Here is a 20204-nt window from a genome sequence, read left to right on the forward strand (position 1 = left end):
TATGCTACAAAGCCTTATACTGCTCATTGGTACGCTCTCAACTCGAATTTGCTTCTGCTGTCTGGAATCCATATCAAGCTGTTTGGACTGCTCGGTTCGAAGCTGTGCAACGCAAGTTCGTACGATATGCCCTGCGCCATCTCCCATGGACGGACCCGCTGAATTTACCACCGTATGATGATCGCTGTAGTCTGCTGGGGCAAGATACTCTTGATAAGCGGAGAAACGTGGCGCAAGCCCTTTTTTTATCGCCAAACTTCTGTTATCCGAGTACGACGTGCCAGATTTCTTGGCAAAAATTCCATTGTATGCACCCTCACGATCCCTCCGACCTCGAGATTTGCTCTTCGAAGAAAGGCATAACACTAATTATGCTGCCAATAGCTGCTTTGTCGCTATGATCCGCCATTTCAACGAGGTGTCGGACCAATTCGACTTCAACATCAGTTCATCCGCGTTTCGTCAACAACTAAACAGATATTTTATCAACTGACCTTTAGTTTTAAGTTTTCATGTAGACGACACAGTCAGATGAAATAAGCAAAATAAATAAAAATAAATAAATTATAGTATCCACTTATTTAATCCACTTGATTAACCAAACCAAAGGTCATTGTTGTCTCTGAAAAATGAGCTTATTGTCGACAAGCAGACCGACTTCCCTGTGATCGAATCTGGCATGCTGGTTTGGGTGAGCCGCGCAGGACACGGAGCTAATTTTTCCAGCAAACCTTTTCAATCTGAATTTAAAATGGTTTGGCCCAACATTGAATTCATGACGATTGGTAATTCTTCTTCAGAGCAAAGGATTCAAACAATGATTTTACATAGCTGTTGCTTATTCTTCAGCATGTTTATATTGATATGGAAGCATATTAAGCATAAACTTGTTAAACTACACAGGATTCTGTTTTAACGATTTTTTTTCGCTCGTAATTTTAATCGTCTAACTTCAATTTACCACCAAAATCTTTGCAACATGTTTAAAAAAAATCCTGAATAAATCAAACAAAAATCACATGATAATGAATATACGTTAAATATTTAGGAATTGTACAAAATTGAGAAAATGTAAATCGTGTGTAAACAGAATCCAGTCAGTACAATACTGCTATAAAAATAAAGTCTGTTCGATTCTAGACCAGCTGTGATTGCTGACCATACTGTGCTTATTTTAGTCACTTCAGTCATACACGTGCGTTTGCTCGATTATCTTTGGTTTCGCATTCGTAACATATCGCTGCTACACCGAGAATTGGGTTTCGAAGCTTTCTATGGCTGTTCGTTTATGATGTTTTAATTTAGCTCTCCATTTACATTTCATTATTAATGTTATTCTCATTTCAAAATGCATCAAATAAAATAATAGTAGCTTGTTCTAACCTTAGAGAAAACTATCGATAGTAGAATCTATTTCACTATCTATAGAGAAAACAGAAAACTAATTCAAAATATATTCTTAATTCAATCCTCCGTGTACGCGCTCAATCTGCAAAGTAGTCTGCCTGGCAGCCAGTTGCTTTACAAACGCTATTCGAAGTAGTCGTACATCGAGTTGTAGTAAATATTTTGATTTTTGTTCTTTCGTGCTTACATTTATGATTGCTTGCTAAGACACATAAAATGAGACTAATCGAAAAGGTGTTCAACCCGACGGGGAAAACTCATGTTGGCACACTAATCTTTTTCCATGGATCAGGTAATAAATCCTCACAGCTTTCGCTAACAATCGCATACAGTTTGATTAGTCTTCGCAAAATTGATTATGTAAATCTCAACCTCTGCTAAAGAGGTCAAGTTTTAAAACTGGTGGATGGCGGTTTATTGTCACATCACGCTGTTTGAATGTGTTCGCAATCCTTTCAGGAGATACCGGGAATGGGTTGACTGAGTGGATCCGGTTCCTACTGGGCAAGGATATGGAATTTCCCCACATTAAGGTGGTGATCCCGACGGCACCGGTGCAACCATATGCTCCAATGGGTGGTGAAAATTCCAATGTTTGGTTCAACAGAAAGCGCATCGAGATGGACTGTCCGGAAATACGAACCTCACTGGCGTCGATCTACGACACCGTGAACGAGATGCTGATCCGAGAAATGGCAGCAGGTGTTCCGGCCAATCGGATCATTGTGGGTGAGTCGTGGGTTTTCTTATCGGTTAGACTCTGTATTTTGAATATGATTCAACCGTTTCAGGAGGATTTTCGATGGGAGGTGCTCTTGCTCTGCATGCGGCTTATCATTTAAATAGAGACTTGGCAGGAGCTTTTGCAATATCATCGTTTCTCAACACAGGCTCGATTGTGTATGATTCTTTGGAGAGCGTAACAGACGACGAACACCTACCTAGTTTAATGATGTTCCACGGAGAAAGGTAATATTAATTTAATTAAAAACCCTGATTGATCCTCCTAGCGGTGTTTGTGCCTTTCTCGTGCATTAGATGTACTACACAGTTGTTTGTGAGTTTTTCTTAATGTGTTTTTTTGTATGGAAATCGTATTTTGGCCATTTATATTGATCCCATTGTTCAATCTGGCTAATCTTCAATAGGATACGATGTAAAACGATTCTCCGTCGAATGAAACTTATTGCAAGCAAATTGGTTCAAAATAAGTTCTTATAACATGAGTGATTTTTATTTTGCGCACGTACATACACACAGACAGACAGACATTATTTAAATTTGTAAACCTGAGTCGATTGGTATATAACACTATTAGTCTCCGGGCATTTTATCAAAAAAATGTTCTTATTCTATGGCTCTACATTCCAACTGGAACTTGCTTTTCAACATAGTATTCTTTTGGCATTTCCTCAGTTATTAATTTAAAGCTTTCTATGCCCGCTATTGGATGAGTATGTATCTTGTGTGGTAAGTACAATGATTACACTATGCCCAGGGAGTGTACACATTCGACCCAACAAACAATTTAAGCTGAACAAGCTAGTTTTTTAGCTGAAGAAGTCTATTTTTCGCTAAATAGGCGCTTTACCAACCTCCAATGTTGGGGAGAATGTTTCCAACCCGATAACATCCTAGACTGGACCGAGAATCGAACTCGCCATCTCCGAATTGGCAATCCTACGCCATTGCACGCAAGGCTAATTGGAGACAAAAAATCGCCTTTGTAGTGAATATATTTAGCCTCTTCGTTACACCTTGGTGTTAGGGTTTCTAGAACCGTCCGCTTTTTGTGGTACCGGTACACCCAGTTCTTTTTTTACACGGGCGGGTTGTAGTCGATTATGACCTTTGGCGTTCATGAAACTATGAATTAACCCCATGAAAAAAATCCCAAAAAATCAAAGAAAATTCAGGTTAACAAAGAAATTAAAGAATACCAACCGTGTAAAAAAAATATTGGGTGTACTACGCACGGTACTGAGAAAGTCCAGTACCGGTAGTACCGGGAAAATACCGGTACTAGAGTATTTTTGATTGATGTCGGATATTCATCTGAATTTTACACCTGTACATTGATCATTTTTACTTTTTTTTAGAATGACTTAGACGTACTTACACGTACATACAAATAGAAGGCTTCGCGGATGACGTAATGCTAGAGGTGACACTCTCGTTGAAGTCGAACTGATGGCTTCATATGCGATTGGCTAAATCGAGGAATGGCTCAACTCGAGGAGATTATCCCTGGCACATCACAAGACCGAGGTCGTTGTAGTGCATAACTGCCATGGGTTGCAGCAAGCGAGGATAAGAGTAGAGACCTGCACAGTCAACTCCGTGAGGTCATTAAAGCATCTGGGTGTGATGATCGACGATAAGCTCAATTTCACAAGCCACGTCGATTATGCATGCCAACGGGCAACATTGAGGAAAAAGTCTTTATCACGAATGATGTCCAACAGATCGGCGGTGCATAGTCAGGTGCGTAGGTTGATAGCGGCTGTAGCATTTTCTATCATCCGCTTCGGCGTACCAGCATGGGACGCAGCACTAAATGCCAAGTACAACGTGAAGAAACTTATCAGAGTACACTGGCTGATGTGTCTACGAGTCGCAAGCGCATATCATACCATATCATATGAGGCGGTGAGGTTTATAGCTGGGATGATATTGATTGACATACTTCTATAGGAAGATGTGGAGTGCTTTAACGAAAGGGACTCGGTGCAAGTGCGACGTGTCAAGAGAGCAGCCTCGTTGGTCAAGTGACAGAAAGCATGGGTCACCGCAGTCAGAGGCCGTTGGACCCACAGGCTAATTTCGGATGTGTCGAATTGGTTTAGTAGGAAGTAAACTTCCACCTAACACAGGTGTTGTCTGAACATGGCTGCTTAAAAAAGTTCCTGCATAGGTTCGGGTTCGCGGATTCTGCGGAGTGCCCGGAATGTAGATGTCATTGCGGTTCTTGCGCGGTGGTAGTTGTTGGAGTGCCTGTCTGCTACGTGAGTTAATGATACAGACCGATAGGTTACTATCATAGTTTGCGATCGACGGGTGGTGACTGGTGAGGTTACCAACCTTGAAGTCGATGGTGTGTGTAATGAAGTCGAGTACGTTAGCATAGGCGTGAGCGTTCTCAATAGTCCCCTCTTGATGGAAGTATTGCTTAATTGCGGGCCGAGGGACACGGACTGGCGAAAGGGTTTTGGTTTTTTAGTGGATCGGGTGAACCCATTTCCACACTACCTGAGTTAACCTCCTCAGGTGATGTAGCTAGCAGGGCCGATCCGCCGTTAATCACGTGGCTTAAGCGCCACTCCACTTGGGACACCACGTGTGCTGATTAATTGCCCGGACGAGACTCTCGTTAGGGCGAGTCCATTTATTCTCCTCGAAAGGAATTTGACGGATCGTTTCAGCTAGCTAGCGAACCAACGACCGAATGGGTTTACCCTAATTATCGCAACGTCCTTATATAACCAGAAGGCACTTAGAGAATTCGGTAAGGCATGCACCCCCCAACTAACATTTAATGCCAATGTAAATGTTATTTCAACTCGTCTATACGGCTTCAACCTGGATATGTGTGCTATACATATGATCAAGAACTTCTATTCAATGCTTTTACCAGCAAATCTGGCGAATCTATTCAGCTGTTTTTGACGTTTTTTGACAACTACTTTACAGCATGTTACACATTTTTTTCTCAATCTTTACTAAACCATTTAGTAATATAATTCGCTTCAATGGCGCTTATTCAGATTTTTTGGATCTGTTAAATAAGTTTTATACAGCCACTGAATTCAATTTGATTAAATATTATTTGAGAGGAGAGTAAATTTCGGAGTTTATTCAATTTTTTTTTGTGAAAACTCAAATATCAATTTTGTTGCTACTTAGATTCGAACTCCTGATCTCCTGATTCAATGGCCACTGCTCTGTCATCACCGTCACTTTGACATATGTAAATAATAAAGAAAATTATGGATGTGCTTCTTCGAATACCCTATAAGTTGTTTTACTAACGCTATTTTCAGATTCATGCTGTATAAACGTTAGAAAGAGGCCTAAATGCTGCTTTCAGCACATAAGCTTAAAAATTATGTTTTCAGCATTATTTCAACCATTATTCAAACATCTATCAGCATGCTCTGTTGGCTAACTTTTATGCATCATCAATCGCTGAAATTGTTTTTAGGCAACATTTTCTCGATCTGTATAGATGCTACTCTGCTGCTAATCGTTTAACAGTAGCCGTCAACAGAAATATCGCTTCTAAATGGCTTGTTTTCTTATGCTATCTGCTAGCATTAATGACAGCGCTATGTCATTTGCTATAAGAGCACGTGAATACCTTTGTAGCTGCATTACAGAAATCAATAGCTCATACACAGCTCCGGCAACAAAAATCAAATGTAAACATAGCGGTTTTGACGTTCCATACTGATAAGCTATTGAAAGAAGCAGTATAAGGTTTACTTAAACGTTGTGTAATCTTCAAAGATACAGAAGTTGCCTAAAAGCTTCGTTAGTTCATTTATAGCGCCATTACGCTATATTGTTAGTGCTATAACAACAGCAAAAACGTTTTCCTTGTGAATATTACTCACCGTAATATGGGAAGTGGCTAACAAGCAACTCAATTACATACGTGAGCTCTTAACCGATAAGCTTTGATGCTAATTCAGACAGAGCTGTTTTATGACTATATGAAAGCTGCATAAACGATAAAAGATTAAATATATTCGGCACACTGACTAGCTGATAGATATTTGGGTAATAGTCGAGTTGAAGTTTAAGGGATTATTTGTGGAGGCTTTTCTTTTATTCAGCATTGGCTGCTTTTATTCAAATATTATACAGCTAAAGGCTAGAAGTTGAAACATTTAGCACCAAAATTGTTAGTTGGGCCATACTCCTTGACTATCTTGTGCTCATGTGCTTTAAATGTTCTTCGTGTGACGTCACTTTCTAGCAGCACATCGGAGGGCTAGTCTGCGCTCCTGGTGACAACAAAAGTTTAGTGTCACGCACGCTTTCACGGTGTCACTAATTCTTATGAATGGCTTTAAAAGCGCATTCCTTCAGTCTTTTGACTGGACAAAAAACAACTCCGAGGCGTCCTCAGCGTCCACGAAAAAGATTATCAGCTGGATGGACTCACTGGATTTTGATGGCTTACCGGCCCAGTCGTTGACCTACCTGCTTGGTCGATGGCGGTTGGCTTGCCCGCTCAAGCAGCGACGATGCAGCGATGGCGACACGCGGTGGCAGCTTGTGATGGCGGTTGGTGGTGTGATAAACGGACCGAATTACGGACCCTGTCCGAGTGGAGGACCCTTGGGCCTCGCCCAGACGATATGTTGGTGGATTCCAGCGGGTTGACGGTTGCTGGGAAGGCTTTCTTCCGTGGAGGGGAGGAAATTCGCACGCTTGGGTGCGAGTTTTAATTGCTGCGAAATAAAAGCCAAACGGCTAAACACACAAGCACAGCACATGTAGAGCACATAACCTTTTTGTTTTGGCTTTAACTTAAATATCGCACAGAACCCGCATTAACATACTTTTTATAAAAAAACGAATAAATTACAAACGCGCACACTTCCGATTAGCTGACTGTTCACAGACGAAATGGCAGAATCTGTGTTCCCTCAGATTAAGGAAAGTGAATCCCGGACGATCCTGAGATTCGTCGTTTCCCGAAATTTCTTCGTGCACATTCATGATTGCACAATTCCGAAGGATAACTCGGTGCGCTGGACCAAGGGACGTTCCGATACTTCAAAATATCGATATTTGATTCGATACGATAATCGAATCAAAGTATCGATATCACCGATATATTGGAATGAATATATCGATATATCGGAAAATCATATGATATTTCAAAAATGAAAATATTTAGAATATATTTTTTGTAGTTATTCAATAACTATAGTATTACTGTATTACCCCTTTACAATAATTATTAGAAATGATTTTTTATATTATATTTAATCCAATCTGCTTCTAGAGTGTGCCAATCCAACAATCATTTTTTTTATGTCTTTATTGGGAAGACTTTCAGCCCGAGGCTGGCTCGTCTCCGATCCAACAATCATCTGCAGCGGCCATCGTAGCAGTTTTCACGGTAGCGGCGACGTTTTCGGCATGATACTGACCTCGCTTTTTTCCATTCGTCTGAAAAAATTAATTGAAGTTTCAAGAAATTTGCTGAAATTCCTGACAATTTTTCTGTATTTCTTCTCGGATTATTCTGATCTCTAATCTCTTTTCTCTCTAATTCCTACGGGGAATTATTTTGAAGAACGTTTTCATATGTTTTCCATTTCTTCTAAATTCTCGTTTCCACAAATCTCTTCCTAATTTGTTCCTAATAAAGTTGATTTATCTAATTCATCATAGGAACACGTCAAATATATAATTCCATTCGCATAAGGATTCGAGGACCAGCGGCATGACATATGTTGCACAACGGCGCCTCAATGGAAAGTTTCGTGTTGCCAAAACTATTTGTGATGGCAGCGCACAGCTCACACCGTCCGTCATACCGAAAAAAAATCCTCTAAACTATTAAAAATACCGCATATCAGTTCCATTTCGAATTACTTTTTTTTCACAAAATACAATGCAATTGGTATTTTTTTGTTACTTTGTTCTGATTCAATATATTGATATCGAAAGCAAAAATATCGATATGACCGCAAAGCAAAAGATTGATAAGCAAAATATCGATACAAAAATATCGGATATCGAAACAAAAATATCGGATATCGAAACAAAAATATCGATATTCCGATATATCGGAAGTATTGGAACGTCCCTAGCTGGACCTGCTGCCGTCCCTTTCCAACCTTTCGAGGCGACAAATAAACTCGCCCAAGGAAAGATTGGGCAAAAATTTATGGCTTGTTGCCTATGCTAAGGCATAGTTAAACATTTAAACATTTTGAATGGCATTTTCGCCCATTCACATATATACAGAAACACATTTAATATTTACAAAATTCTGACCGTTACAATGTCTATTTGCAGATTTCCGTTTACCCTTGCTCAAGAAAAAAAAGACGTACATTCGGTCATGTATTGTATTGGTAATTTTAAGAATTTTCAACATTATTTTTAAATACCTGTAGGAACTTGGAAACTTGGAATGGAGTTTTAATTTCATCGAATCATAAATTAGGAAACCAAAATGTGCAAAAGCCGGTAAAAACGGTACATTGTACTTGCAATTCAAAAATTATATTTTTTTTTTCCAAGTTCGTTTATTTGGTAGGATCAGGCGTGTATAACACTTTACGGAGCCATATTTCTTTGTGATATATACAATCAATGTCATTTTTTTCAGTTAGTAAGAGAGGGATAGGAGCCAGCGTACTCGTGGTGACTCGAGGTTAGTTTACAATATTTAAGGATGGACGAGGCTTAGGATTCGGAATCAAGGAATTTCGGCTGCTCATCTGGGCATTTGGCGTAAGGGACGATGTGGCGTGTCGTCGTGCTCGAGGATTGGTTCTACTGGGAGCGTCTTCCGGATGGCCTGAGTAACGGAGATCTACGGAACATAGAGACAGAGACAGTACAAAAAAAAAACTTTGACAGAAGAAAAAAAAATTAGATTTTGATGTCAGAATCACAAATGAAACTATAAATGGCGTTGCGTTGCGTTGCGTTGCGTTGTAACGGAGTATTTCGTAGATTGCATACTGATAGTTGTCATGTATATTCTTTACCTTTTTTACCCCAATTGCTTATGGATTTCCATTTGGGATTCAATGGAAATCCAATTGGGGGTCCAAAATGATAAAACATGAAAGCTATCATTGCCGGCCACGCCCATCTTCTCCGTTACTAGGAAAGGGAAGGAAATGATGATATGACATCTACTTAACGAGAGGCCAGCGACTCACCGACGCCCTCATAGATGTCAAGGAATTGGATGGTGGGTGGGGTATGTGGTTTAGGAGTATCATTATAAGCAAATGATAGAAAATTTGTGAAAATACGTTGGGAGTGACTTTGCTAAGAAATTTATGTCACTCCATTATCCTTGCCGATGATATTCCTCGGATGGGACGAAGGTATTAGCCTTGCCCTGGCTAATAGCCTAGGTTTAAGCGCCTTTGCTCGCTCTCTGAAACGAAAAAAGAGCAAAAAGAAATTAAATTCCCCTTCCCCCCTGATATGATAATGATTTTGATCAACAAATGAATTCTAAGTGGATGAATAAATGATCAAACGGCTGCAAACAAGCCTCTATTGTCGTAGCAGAAGCAAGCCCGCCTCAATACACACAAATGAAACTATAAATGGCCTGCATATAGACCGCATCACGATCCCCCAAAACACCTCGAATTTCCCTGAAGGGTTGTTTACCTCGGGCCACTAGGGTATCCAATAGTCGCTCTCTGGAGGCGTCATTTTCCGAGCAGAACCAAACTACGTGATCGATGTCATCATAACCGGCTCCGCACCTACAGAAGTTGCTATCGACAAGGTTTATTCTGTACAGATGTGCGTTTAGTGAATAGTGATTGGACATAAGTCTCGACATCACGCGAATGAAGCCTCGACTTAAGTCCTCACCTCTGAACCACGCTCGCCCAGAAACTTTTGGAACTATGGAAAATAGCCACCGTCCGAGTTCATTGTGTGTCCAATTCCTTTGCCAACTTTGAAGAGTACTCTGACGGACTAATGGGAAAAACTCGTTGCTCGAGAATTGTCTATCATAAACCTCACCTTCCTGTGCGCCCACCTTTGCCAGCGAGTCTGCCTTCTCATTGCCGTAGATTGAGCAGTGAGATGGGACCCAAACAAAGGTAATCTTGAATGATCTTTCGACCAAAACACGCATCTGCTCTCTTATGTTTGTAAGAAAGTAAGATGCGTGCTTAACAGGTTTCATCGACCGGAGTGCCTCGATAGAACTAAGACTATCCGAGAAGATGAAATAATGGTCTACGGGCTGATTGGAAATTATCCCCAAAGCGAAGTTAATTGCTGCCAGCTCAGCAACATAAACCGAACACGGTTCCTGAAGTTTTTGGAAGGTGGTTGAAATTACATTGAAAACACCGAAGCCAGTGGATCCGTTGATGCGAGAACCATCAGTGAAATATCTGTTGTTGCAATTGACATGTTCATATTTTTCAGAAAAAAGTGAGGGAATAGATATTTGTCGAAGATGATCTGGTATTCCTTGAATAGCATGTTTCATGGACAGATCGTATACAATTGAGGAACTGTCGTTGGTGAAGTGAACTCGAGGGGGATTATAACACGGAAGACAAAGATCTGACGATATGTAGTTGAGATAAACTCTCAGAAATCTTGAACGACAAGTTAGTTCAAGCATATTATCGAAGTTATCTAGAACAAGTGTGTTACTTGTTCCACATTTGATGAGTATTCTAAGTGAGAGCTCCCAGTAACGGTGCTTTAAAGGAGTGACTCCAGCAAGCACCTCCAGGCTCATGTTATGCGTTGAATGCATGCAGCCAAGGGCAATACGCAAACAACGATACTGAATTCGTTCCAATTTGATCAGCTGCTGAGAGGAAGCAGAAGGAGCCATACTCTAAAACAGAGAGAATAGTCGTTCTATAGAGTTTGATGAGGTCTTCCGGGTGAGCACCCCACCATGTTCCGGAGATAGAACGTAGAAAATGGATCCTTTTCCGGCATTTTTGTATCAAATACTCAATGTGGAGCTTCCAGGTACATTTAGAATCAAACACGACCCCAAGGTATTTAGAAGATAAAGATTGGTTGATGTCATCATTCAACAGCTTGAGTTTCAGTTGAGCAGGATACCGCTTCTTGGAAAACACAACCAATTGAGTTTTTTGCGGTGAAAACTCGATCCCTAAATGTCTGGCCCAAACAGTCAGATTATCTAAGGTACTTTGCAATGGTCCTTGCAAGACAGCTGCACATGGATCCGGCATCATCTGCAAGTTGTCTGAGCGTGCATTGTCCTTCCAAACAATTGTCAATATCTTTGACATAGAAATTATAAAGCAAGGGACTTAAACATGAACCTTGGGGAAGGCCCATGTAACTAGTTCTGGAAGTTGTCAGAGTGCCGAGTGTGAAGTTCATTTGTTTTTCTGACAACAAATTGTACAAGAAATTATTCAAAATAACGGGTAATCCATTACTGTGCAGATTGTCTGACAGTACTTCTATGGAAACTGAATCAAAAGCGCCCTTAATGTCCAAGAATACTGAAGCCAACTGCTCCTTGTGCGCAAAGGCTAGTTGTATATCTGAAGACAGCAACGCTAGACAATCATTTGTTCCTTTCCCTTTTCGAAATCCAAACTGAGTATTTGAAAGCAATGCATTTTCTTCGACCCAATGGTCGACTCTTGAAAGGATCATTTTCTCCAATAATTTTCTCATGCATGATAGCATGGCAATCGGTCGGTATGAATTGTGATTAGACGCTGGTTTCCCAGGCTTTTGAATAGCTATTACTTTGACCTGTCGCCATTCAGGTGGCACAATGTTGTACTCCATGAAACAGTTGTACAGGTCAAGTAATCGTCTTTTTGCGATATCTGGGAGGTTTTTAAGAAGATTGAATTTGATGTTATCGCATCCCGGAGCAGAGTTATTCGATGAAAGAAGAGACATAGAAAGTTCCAGCATTGTGAATGGTCCACCCAAAGAACCGGGATCAGTGACTGATTCTCGAAATAGCGGTTCTGCTGGTATGGAATCTGGGCAGACCTTTTTTGCGAAGTTGAATATCCATCGATTGGAGTATTCTTCACTCTCATTGGTGGAAATGCGGTTCCGCATGTTGCGAGCCGTTTTCCAAAGTGTTGTCATTGAGGTTTCTCGTGATAGTCCCTCGACAAAACGTCGCCAGTAGCTACGTTTTTTAGCCTTGAGAAGATTTTTGAGTTTTCTTTCGAGCCTCAAATACTCTTCAAAAAGCTCTGACCTTCCGTGTTTACGGAAGGCCTTGAAGGCATCAGATTTCTCAGAATACAACTTAGTGCATTCATCATCCCATCCAGGAGTGGCTGGTCTTCTAATGACAGATGTACTTGGAACGCGTCGTTTCTGAGCTTCTAGTGCACTTTTTTGAATCAACTCAATAAGGAATCGATATTCATCCAAAGGTGGAAGAGTATCAGTTGATTCAATACCAATTTTTACCGCCGATGCAAAATTTTGCCAGACAATGTTCTTCGTGAGATCGAAAGGAACATTAACTGGCTCAGATTGTTGATAGCCACTCTTAATTGTGGTGACTATCGGCATATGGTCACTACCATGGGGATCTTGAATTACCTTCCACGTGCAATCTAATGATAGTGAATTTGAACATAAAGACAGATCAATACGGCTTTGTTGACCATTTGGTCCTATTCGAGTTACTTCACCAGTGTTCAAAATATTCAAATTGAAATCGTCACACAAATCATAGAGAATAGGCGCTCTATAATCGTCATACGTTTCGCCCCATCCAATACCATGTGCGTTCATATCACCCAATATCAATACTGGAGATGATAGAAGAGAGACTGCGCTCCAAAAAAGTCGACGATTAATAGAGGCATTTGGAGGAATGTACACTGAAGCTATGCAAAGATCTTTATTCTTTACATTTATTTGGCAAGCGACGATCTCTAGGCCATTAACAGTCGGAATGGGAATTCTGTAGCACTTTTTGATCCCCAAAAGAACGCCACCATAATGATCATCCCGATCTTGGCGAATAATGTTAAAATCGTGGAAGTTGATTTCATCTTCAGAAGAAAGCCATGTTTCACAGAGTGCAAATATATCGCAATCGGAATTGCGAATCAAAAACTTGAACACGTCTAATTTATTTTTCAGACTATGACAGTTCCACTGCAGCACAGTGATTGTATCTTCGGTGTTGGCCGTATTATCCATCGAAAGATACAATTTTTGCAAGAAGGGGCCATGAAACAGTCAATTGTTTCAGATAACTTTCTACTGTTGGTATAAAGAGGTCAATGATTGGCCTCAATGAATTCGGAATATTGAACAAATTCAAAAAACGGTCCACGAGGTCCTTAAAGGAGATCAATCCTCGCTTGGACGGAATATTTTTTCTGGAAGAGCGAATTGCATTTTTTCTTTCATTGATTCTCCTAACCGGATGTTTCTTGGAAACATCGGTTTTAGGCAATGGCGGGAATGTCTTGCTGCAACTAGGATCCAAAGGAGCAGTGAAGATAGATTGCTTCGGGATTTTAAATAATCCCCCATTACCTTCAGATTTTGGCAAGCTTTTATGGATGACTTTTGTTCTCTTACGGCGCGATCCCGGGGAAGGCGGTTGCTTTCTCTTTTCGGGCACGTGTACCTCCGAAGAATCATCCATATCAGCAACGTCGGAGTCCAATTCATCAGTGGCAATGGAATCGTAGTAATCACTTACTCGAACGGCAGCTGAAATAGCAGCCGTGGCGGTGGTTGTGGCGGATGTGTCCTGCGACTTAACCATTTCCGCATATGACTGCTTGGAGCGCTGTACCAACGAGCGCTTCACTTTTTGGGTGCGCTTTTTGTACACCGAGCATTCTTGCAAACCATGGGGAGGATCCATGCCACAATAAGCGCACTTTGTAGCTTGTTGTTGACAAGACTCCTCCCTATGCTTTTCAAAACATTTGCCACAACGGGGCTTGTTGTCGCAAAACTCGGCAGTGTGCCCCAACTGTTTGCAGTTGGTACAATTGAACACCCTCGGCACAAAAGACGCACCGGAAATAACATATTTTCAATATCTACATATTTTGGGAGAATCGAACCGGCGAACGTCACCCGAAGCGAACCTGACTTAGAATACACTCTTTTACCATCTACCATGGCAGCTGAATGCAACTCCTTGCAATCCAGAATATCCACAATAGACTCCATTGCATTCTTTAAGCGGCCTTTTCCCGCAAGTACATCCTTGCAAGTCAGGCTCGCTGCGTTGATCACACCTTCGATTTCGACCTCCCGCGAGACATAAACCAAATATTCAACATTGTAGGCCTTGTCTTTAGCGATTTCGTTTGCATCCTTGTATGTAGGTGCGGTTATGCGTAGTTTGTTCCGATTTACCTGATGGAAATCAGTTTTCGGAAAACGACGCGTCAAATCTCGCTTAATGCCGAGAAAATCTAGGCTTTTCACTTTCTGCCGAAAGTAAACAACCCAAGGCCCAGGAGAAGATGCATGGTAGAATCGTGTGCGACCACCATCTTTGGGAGGCCCACTGCCCTCCGCAGTCTCCGCCTCCATTATCACCTCGCAAGGTGTTGGAAGTATAGTTATTACAAGCTAAGAACTAATAACTATTAACTAATTAGAAAAAAAACTAATAAAAAAAAACTAATTCAAACTATTCTAATCAGACCCACTCTGTGGGAGAACAATACAACAATCTTTGCCACTTATCTGCGGCTGCTGCTGTAGGTAGCAGCAGTAACAATAGCCTGCTTCACTGGCGTCGCCAGAAGCAGCTACTTCCCCTCGCCGACAGTGATCGCCTTGGATCCGTAGGTAGGATACGCACCACACAATAGCACTCGCACTACCGAACACAATCCGCGATGAGACACAGCACAAAAATTATATTTAAATATGCTTCAAAATTTGATTTAATCATCTTCTTGCTTTATCAATGAATCTGTCTGTCAAGGTTCTGCTTATTTTTTGCTCTAAAGGTGCTAGTCGGACGTCGAACGACTCCGATGCAAGGTGTACTACACCGTCGAGAGTTTTGAGCGCAGACATACTGCAACGAGGTAGTGGTCGGATTAAATTTTTGCACTGCACGTTCGTGATGTCGGAGAAGAATTTACCGTCGATTAGAACGTGGTTGATTTGGTTTTCCGTTACTTGGTTAGGTGATTTCCATGTGGTCTTGTAAATATTCTTGCGGGGGATGATGACCGATGATCGATATATAATACATTTCCTCCCTTCCTACCAGAACGTTCATGACACCGATGACGATTTTGGTATCCATCGTATGTCTGCTCCAGCTGTGCGTAGAACGCTTCTTCCTCGTCGTCGTTGTATCCTCAGCTTGAGGTATACAACTGCCTCTGTATAGGAAAAGGTATTAATCCCAAGTACTATTTTGCGACAATATGTAGAAGATTGCTCAATTGAGCATTGTATCATGGGTGCCTCGATTTGTACAATCACTTATGCTATGCTATTTGTAGTTTGATAATCTTACAAAATGTTCCGTCCATCGTTTAGTTCCTGAGCTGTAACCTTATCACGGTGTCATTGTCCAGAGAGAAAAAATCAGTATCTCTAAAACACCCGCTACATGATAGTATAGGCTTTCCTCTTTCACGTAAGTGTAATTATAAAATAATTTTGCCATACATTTTTGGTGGCGAATTAGACTTCTATGTTGCATTAAAAACACCGAAGAAATAAAAATTGTTCTAGATCCCCAATAGAACATTTCAGTTTACCCACGACATGAGACTATACACTTTCGCGTGGTGGGTGTTTCAGAGACACTGATTTTTATAAAATAATATTCCCCCATAGAAACACCGTTCGTATTACTTCCAGTACTGAAACTTTCATTGGGAGCAGTCACGCGACATTTACATTTTATCAACTGATTAGTAATTATGGCTGAAATTTGAATTGCAATACAAAGCAGATATCCATTAGAGTAGAGTGGGGCAAGAGTGCGCGTGGGGTAAGAGTACGTTTTCGATTTTTTGAAGTAATAAAAAAAATGATTTGAATAAACAACAAGGGAGATATGGAGTTAGATAACTTTTTGGTCATTTTGCTAAAAATAATTGGATTTCCGCAACTAGTATTTCATTACCACATATACGTTCAATCAGGTGAACATTATACCATTTCGATAACCTATTGTATAGAGTACTTTATGGTACAGAACACCAATCCGGTTGGTTTTCCAAGAAGTCAAAACCATTACTTGAATAATTTTTGGGACTGTGGGGTAAAAGTACGCAGGAATCGGTGGGGCAAGAGTTCGCATATGAATCTTCAAGTTATGATGTCAAACCCGTATCTCCGGCCGAAAAAAGACTTCTTCCGAAGCGTAAAGATCCACAACTAAGAAAAAAGCGACAGAATTTGAAATTATCACAAGTTTTTAGGATAAGTTGAAATAATTCGGTCTTAGAAAGAACTTAGCGAACAAAGCACTGAAGCGAAATAATGAAATTGTATTAGGACTTGTTGTACACCTAAACATAGTACGAAAACACAATTTCATCTAAATGATAATTTCATTTAGTCAAAAGAAACATTCATAAATTACGCAACGTTTAGCTGGGAGGGGTTGCGAGATGTGTGACAATCCATATAATTTTTAGAGGATTCATACAAATAGTGTAAGATGAGGGGGGGAGGAGTGATGAAATAGCCAAATTTTACGTTACGTGATTGGTGGACTTTCTTTAAGGAAAATGCCTTTGTATACGCCACGCGAAACCTGATATATATATATATATATATATATATATATATATATATATATATATATATATATATATATATATATATATATATATTTTTACCCCTATATATAAAAAACAATGGTTTTTCGTATGAAAGTGCACATTTTTAGGACCCCCTCCCCCTCTGAAAGTTATGTAATCTTTAAACATTTCCTAATATATGCTCATTAAACATCAATTAAATGTTATTAACTCTTATGTGTGTTAAAGCACATGATTGGATAAATGCGTACTCTTACCCCACCCGATGCGCACTTTTTCCCCACCGGTGGGGTAAGAGTGCGTTTTTCACTTATCTTGCAATAAGGGTTCTACTAAAACAAATCTCAATAATTTCAATATTTTTTCCACTGGGTAACATAAAGGAAGAGTATATGAATCATCGACACTGATTTGATATGCAGAAGCTTGCTTCATAAGGGCCACATGATCGATTGAAAACTAAGTGCGTACTCTTGCCCCACTCTACACTATTATGGCATGTAGGTATCAAAGCTTTATAGCCCACGATAAAAGTTTATTCATAGTGTTGAACTTAATCTATAGATTAAAAAAACACATTAATAAAGGTTAAAAAAAAGTTTATTCAAGAACTTTCCATGGCTACCTCTTATCATTCACATTTGTTTGTAGATCGCTATACAACCAGTTGGCCCGGTTTACTGCAATCTTTAAAATCTGATATGCGTTCCAATAGAGGAGCAGCAATCCTGACCACATAATACGACCTCTTCACCACGATTCGTTCCGAATCTACCTTTTAAACTGTTGCTCTGAATCTTTTCCACCGCGATGTGGAAATCAAATTATCTTCTGATGTCGAATTTCAATTAGGCTTATCATTGTTCAACCACGCTTTCCTTCCTTATTCACAGAGACACCCTGGTGCCGCTTGAATGGGGCCAAACAACGTTCGATGAATTGGCCAAACTAGGCGTTCGGGGCCAATTCGTACCGAACCGAAACGCACTGCACGAAATCAAAAAGGATCAACTAGTGCAGGTGATAAAGTGGGCCAACGAGCTAATTCCCGAACCTCGAGAACCAACACCACCGTCGCCATCGCCTCCACCACCGGCAACGACCAAAAAGACTGCAGTGGCCAAAAAGGGAAAACTGTGATAGAAGCTGGCATTGATGGGGGGATTAATTGGACCAATTTTGGCTGATATTTTATTTTGAGCTTATTTAGGGTGACACGACACAACTATAGGAGAAAAAAGATTTGCCCGTTATCATCGTTATTAGCAGATTGTTCTTGCGTATGAGGTACTAAGCCTATGTCATGGGTCGTCACAATAAACATTATTGCAGTGCAAAAGTACAAAAACGTGTCCGCGTAGACTTCTTTTGATGACTTGTCCAATAGTCCTATTCCTGGTTGAACTGATCTCCGTTATCTTATCATGAGCGCTATCACAAACAGCTTTGCGTTTGTAGTACATATTATCTTTGCATCATCAGTTTTCAAATCAAATATTCACAGACACATGCCTACATAGAGTTTTGCCAAAAACGATGTCATACGATGGCATTGATATAAGCAAGAAACAGAAGAAGTACCGTGAATTTGGGCCCAATTGATAACAATGAAAGATCTGCCCAGCAACATATTTGAATAAATATAAATGTAGCGACTACCGTGTAATGGCGACGAATGCCTCCTCTCAAGACCCGGTTCCATTCATACTTGAACTTTTCGAATAATAGGTGTTGTGATAAAAACTTCGATTGGAAAAGGCGAGGCTGAAGCAAAAATCCACAATACATTTTATTTTAATGATTTTTTTTTAAATTGAAAAAAGGCTTCCGAGCCTTTTGAAGGGAGGCTTTTGAGATACTTGAAAGGAGGTTTCTGAGTATCTCGCTTCTGATCCTCCTGAAAGTACGATTCCAAACTTCTTAAAAGAAGATTTCCGACCCCCTGGAAGAGAGGTTTCCAAGCCTTTTGTAAGGAGGTTTCCGATCCACTTGAAAGGAGGTTTCCGAGTCTATTGAAATGAGCCCCCCAAGCCTCTTGAAAGGAGGCTCGTAAGCCTCTTCGATGACGACTTGTAAGCCACTTAAAAGGAGGCCTCTGAGTATCTTGAAACGACGCTTCTGAGCTTCTTCAACGTACGCTTCCAAGCCTCTTGGAAGAATAATTCTGAGCCATTTAAAGGAAGGCTTCCAAGCCTCTTAAAAGGAGGCTTCCGAACTACTTAAAAAGAGGCTTCCGAGCCTCTTGAAAGGAGACTTGAAAGAGACCTCTTGAAATTAGGTCTCCGAGCCAAGAAAATTTAATGAAAAAATCTTAATAGAAGGCTGCCGGGGCTCTGGAAAGAAAGTTTCCGAACCTATTGAAAGGAGGCTCCTGGTCCTCTTGAAAGTAGTCTTCAGAGCCTCTTGAAATATAACTTTCGGGCTTGTCGAAAAGAGGATTCCTAACATCTAGAAAGGATGCTTCCGAACCTCTTGAGAGGAGTCCTCCGAGCCTCTTGAAAAGAGTCCTCCGAGCTGCCTCAAGAGGCTTGCGAAAAGGATAGGAGGATGCTCCTAATCCTATTTCAACGAAACAACTGAGTTTTTGGAAAATAAAGCGTTCAGGTCTCTCAAATGGAGGTTTCGAATCTGTAGATTCAAGATTATGGCACAGAAGCATATTTGTAGCATCTAATTCATTTTTTTTTCTCGACCGGATAGATTGAATAGAGGAATTTTTATATATATATTTTTTTGTGTGTCTTTATTAAGGAGACTTTCAGCCCCAGGCTGGCTCGTCTCCGAATTTTTATATTTTTGTTCATTCGATGTTTTGTACTTTTAAATCTTTTGTCAAACAGTCCTTCATCCACTGTGCTCGTTAATATAACTCACGAACGAATGGACCGATTTGCAAAATTTTTTCACCAATCGATTCGTCTTGGGCTCAGCTGTGTTTGTATTTAGAAAAAAATTACATATTTGAAGGGGAAAGTCGAAAAAGTATCAGGGTGTACCGTCAAGCGTTACAAATGAACAAATATCTGGGTGAGAAGAATTTTGACTGCGATTTTCAAATGCCAAAGTGAAGAGAGTTAGTTCAGAATACTGTTTGCTCTGGTGGGAGCAACTTTGCGTGGTAGCAGCATGAAGGCTTTCGTTGGTAGCTGGGATGCTAGCGCTACGGCATACGGAACGGATGGGAATGTGGACGAGAGCCGCAATGAGGTACCGGGAGGGAAGCGAACAATGCGAAGCCGTACTTTCTTGGTTTTCGGCAGTCATAGTGGATAGTTCACTAGCGATTTCCCTCCGAAAAAAAAAAAT

At 40.5% G+C, this 20204-nt stretch overlaps 1 protein-coding gene across 1 annotated transcript; it reads left to right on the plus strand.

The window, feature by feature from the left end:
- The first annotated feature begins 1501 nt into the window (after positions 1–1501).
- Positions 1502–18246, plus strand: LOC134223322 (lysophospholipase-like protein 1). Its single transcript, XM_062702474.1, has 4 exons — positions 1502–1699; positions 1867–2136; positions 2199–2376; positions 17792–18246. The coding sequence occupies exons 1-4, from the start codon at positions 1624–1626 to the stop codon at positions 18036–18038; spliced, it is 771 nt and encodes a 256-aa protein (XP_062558458.1). The 5' UTR covers positions 1502–1623; the 3' UTR covers positions 18039–18246.
- Positions 18247–20204: the final 1958 nt, after the last annotated feature.

Source organism: Armigeres subalbatus, chromosome 3 (assembly GCF_024139115.2).
Source record: "Armigeres subalbatus isolate Guangzhou_Male chromosome 3, GZ_Asu_2, whole genome shotgun sequence".
Taxonomy (NCBI): Eukaryota; Metazoa; Arthropoda; class Insecta; order Diptera; family Culicidae; genus Armigeres; species Armigeres subalbatus.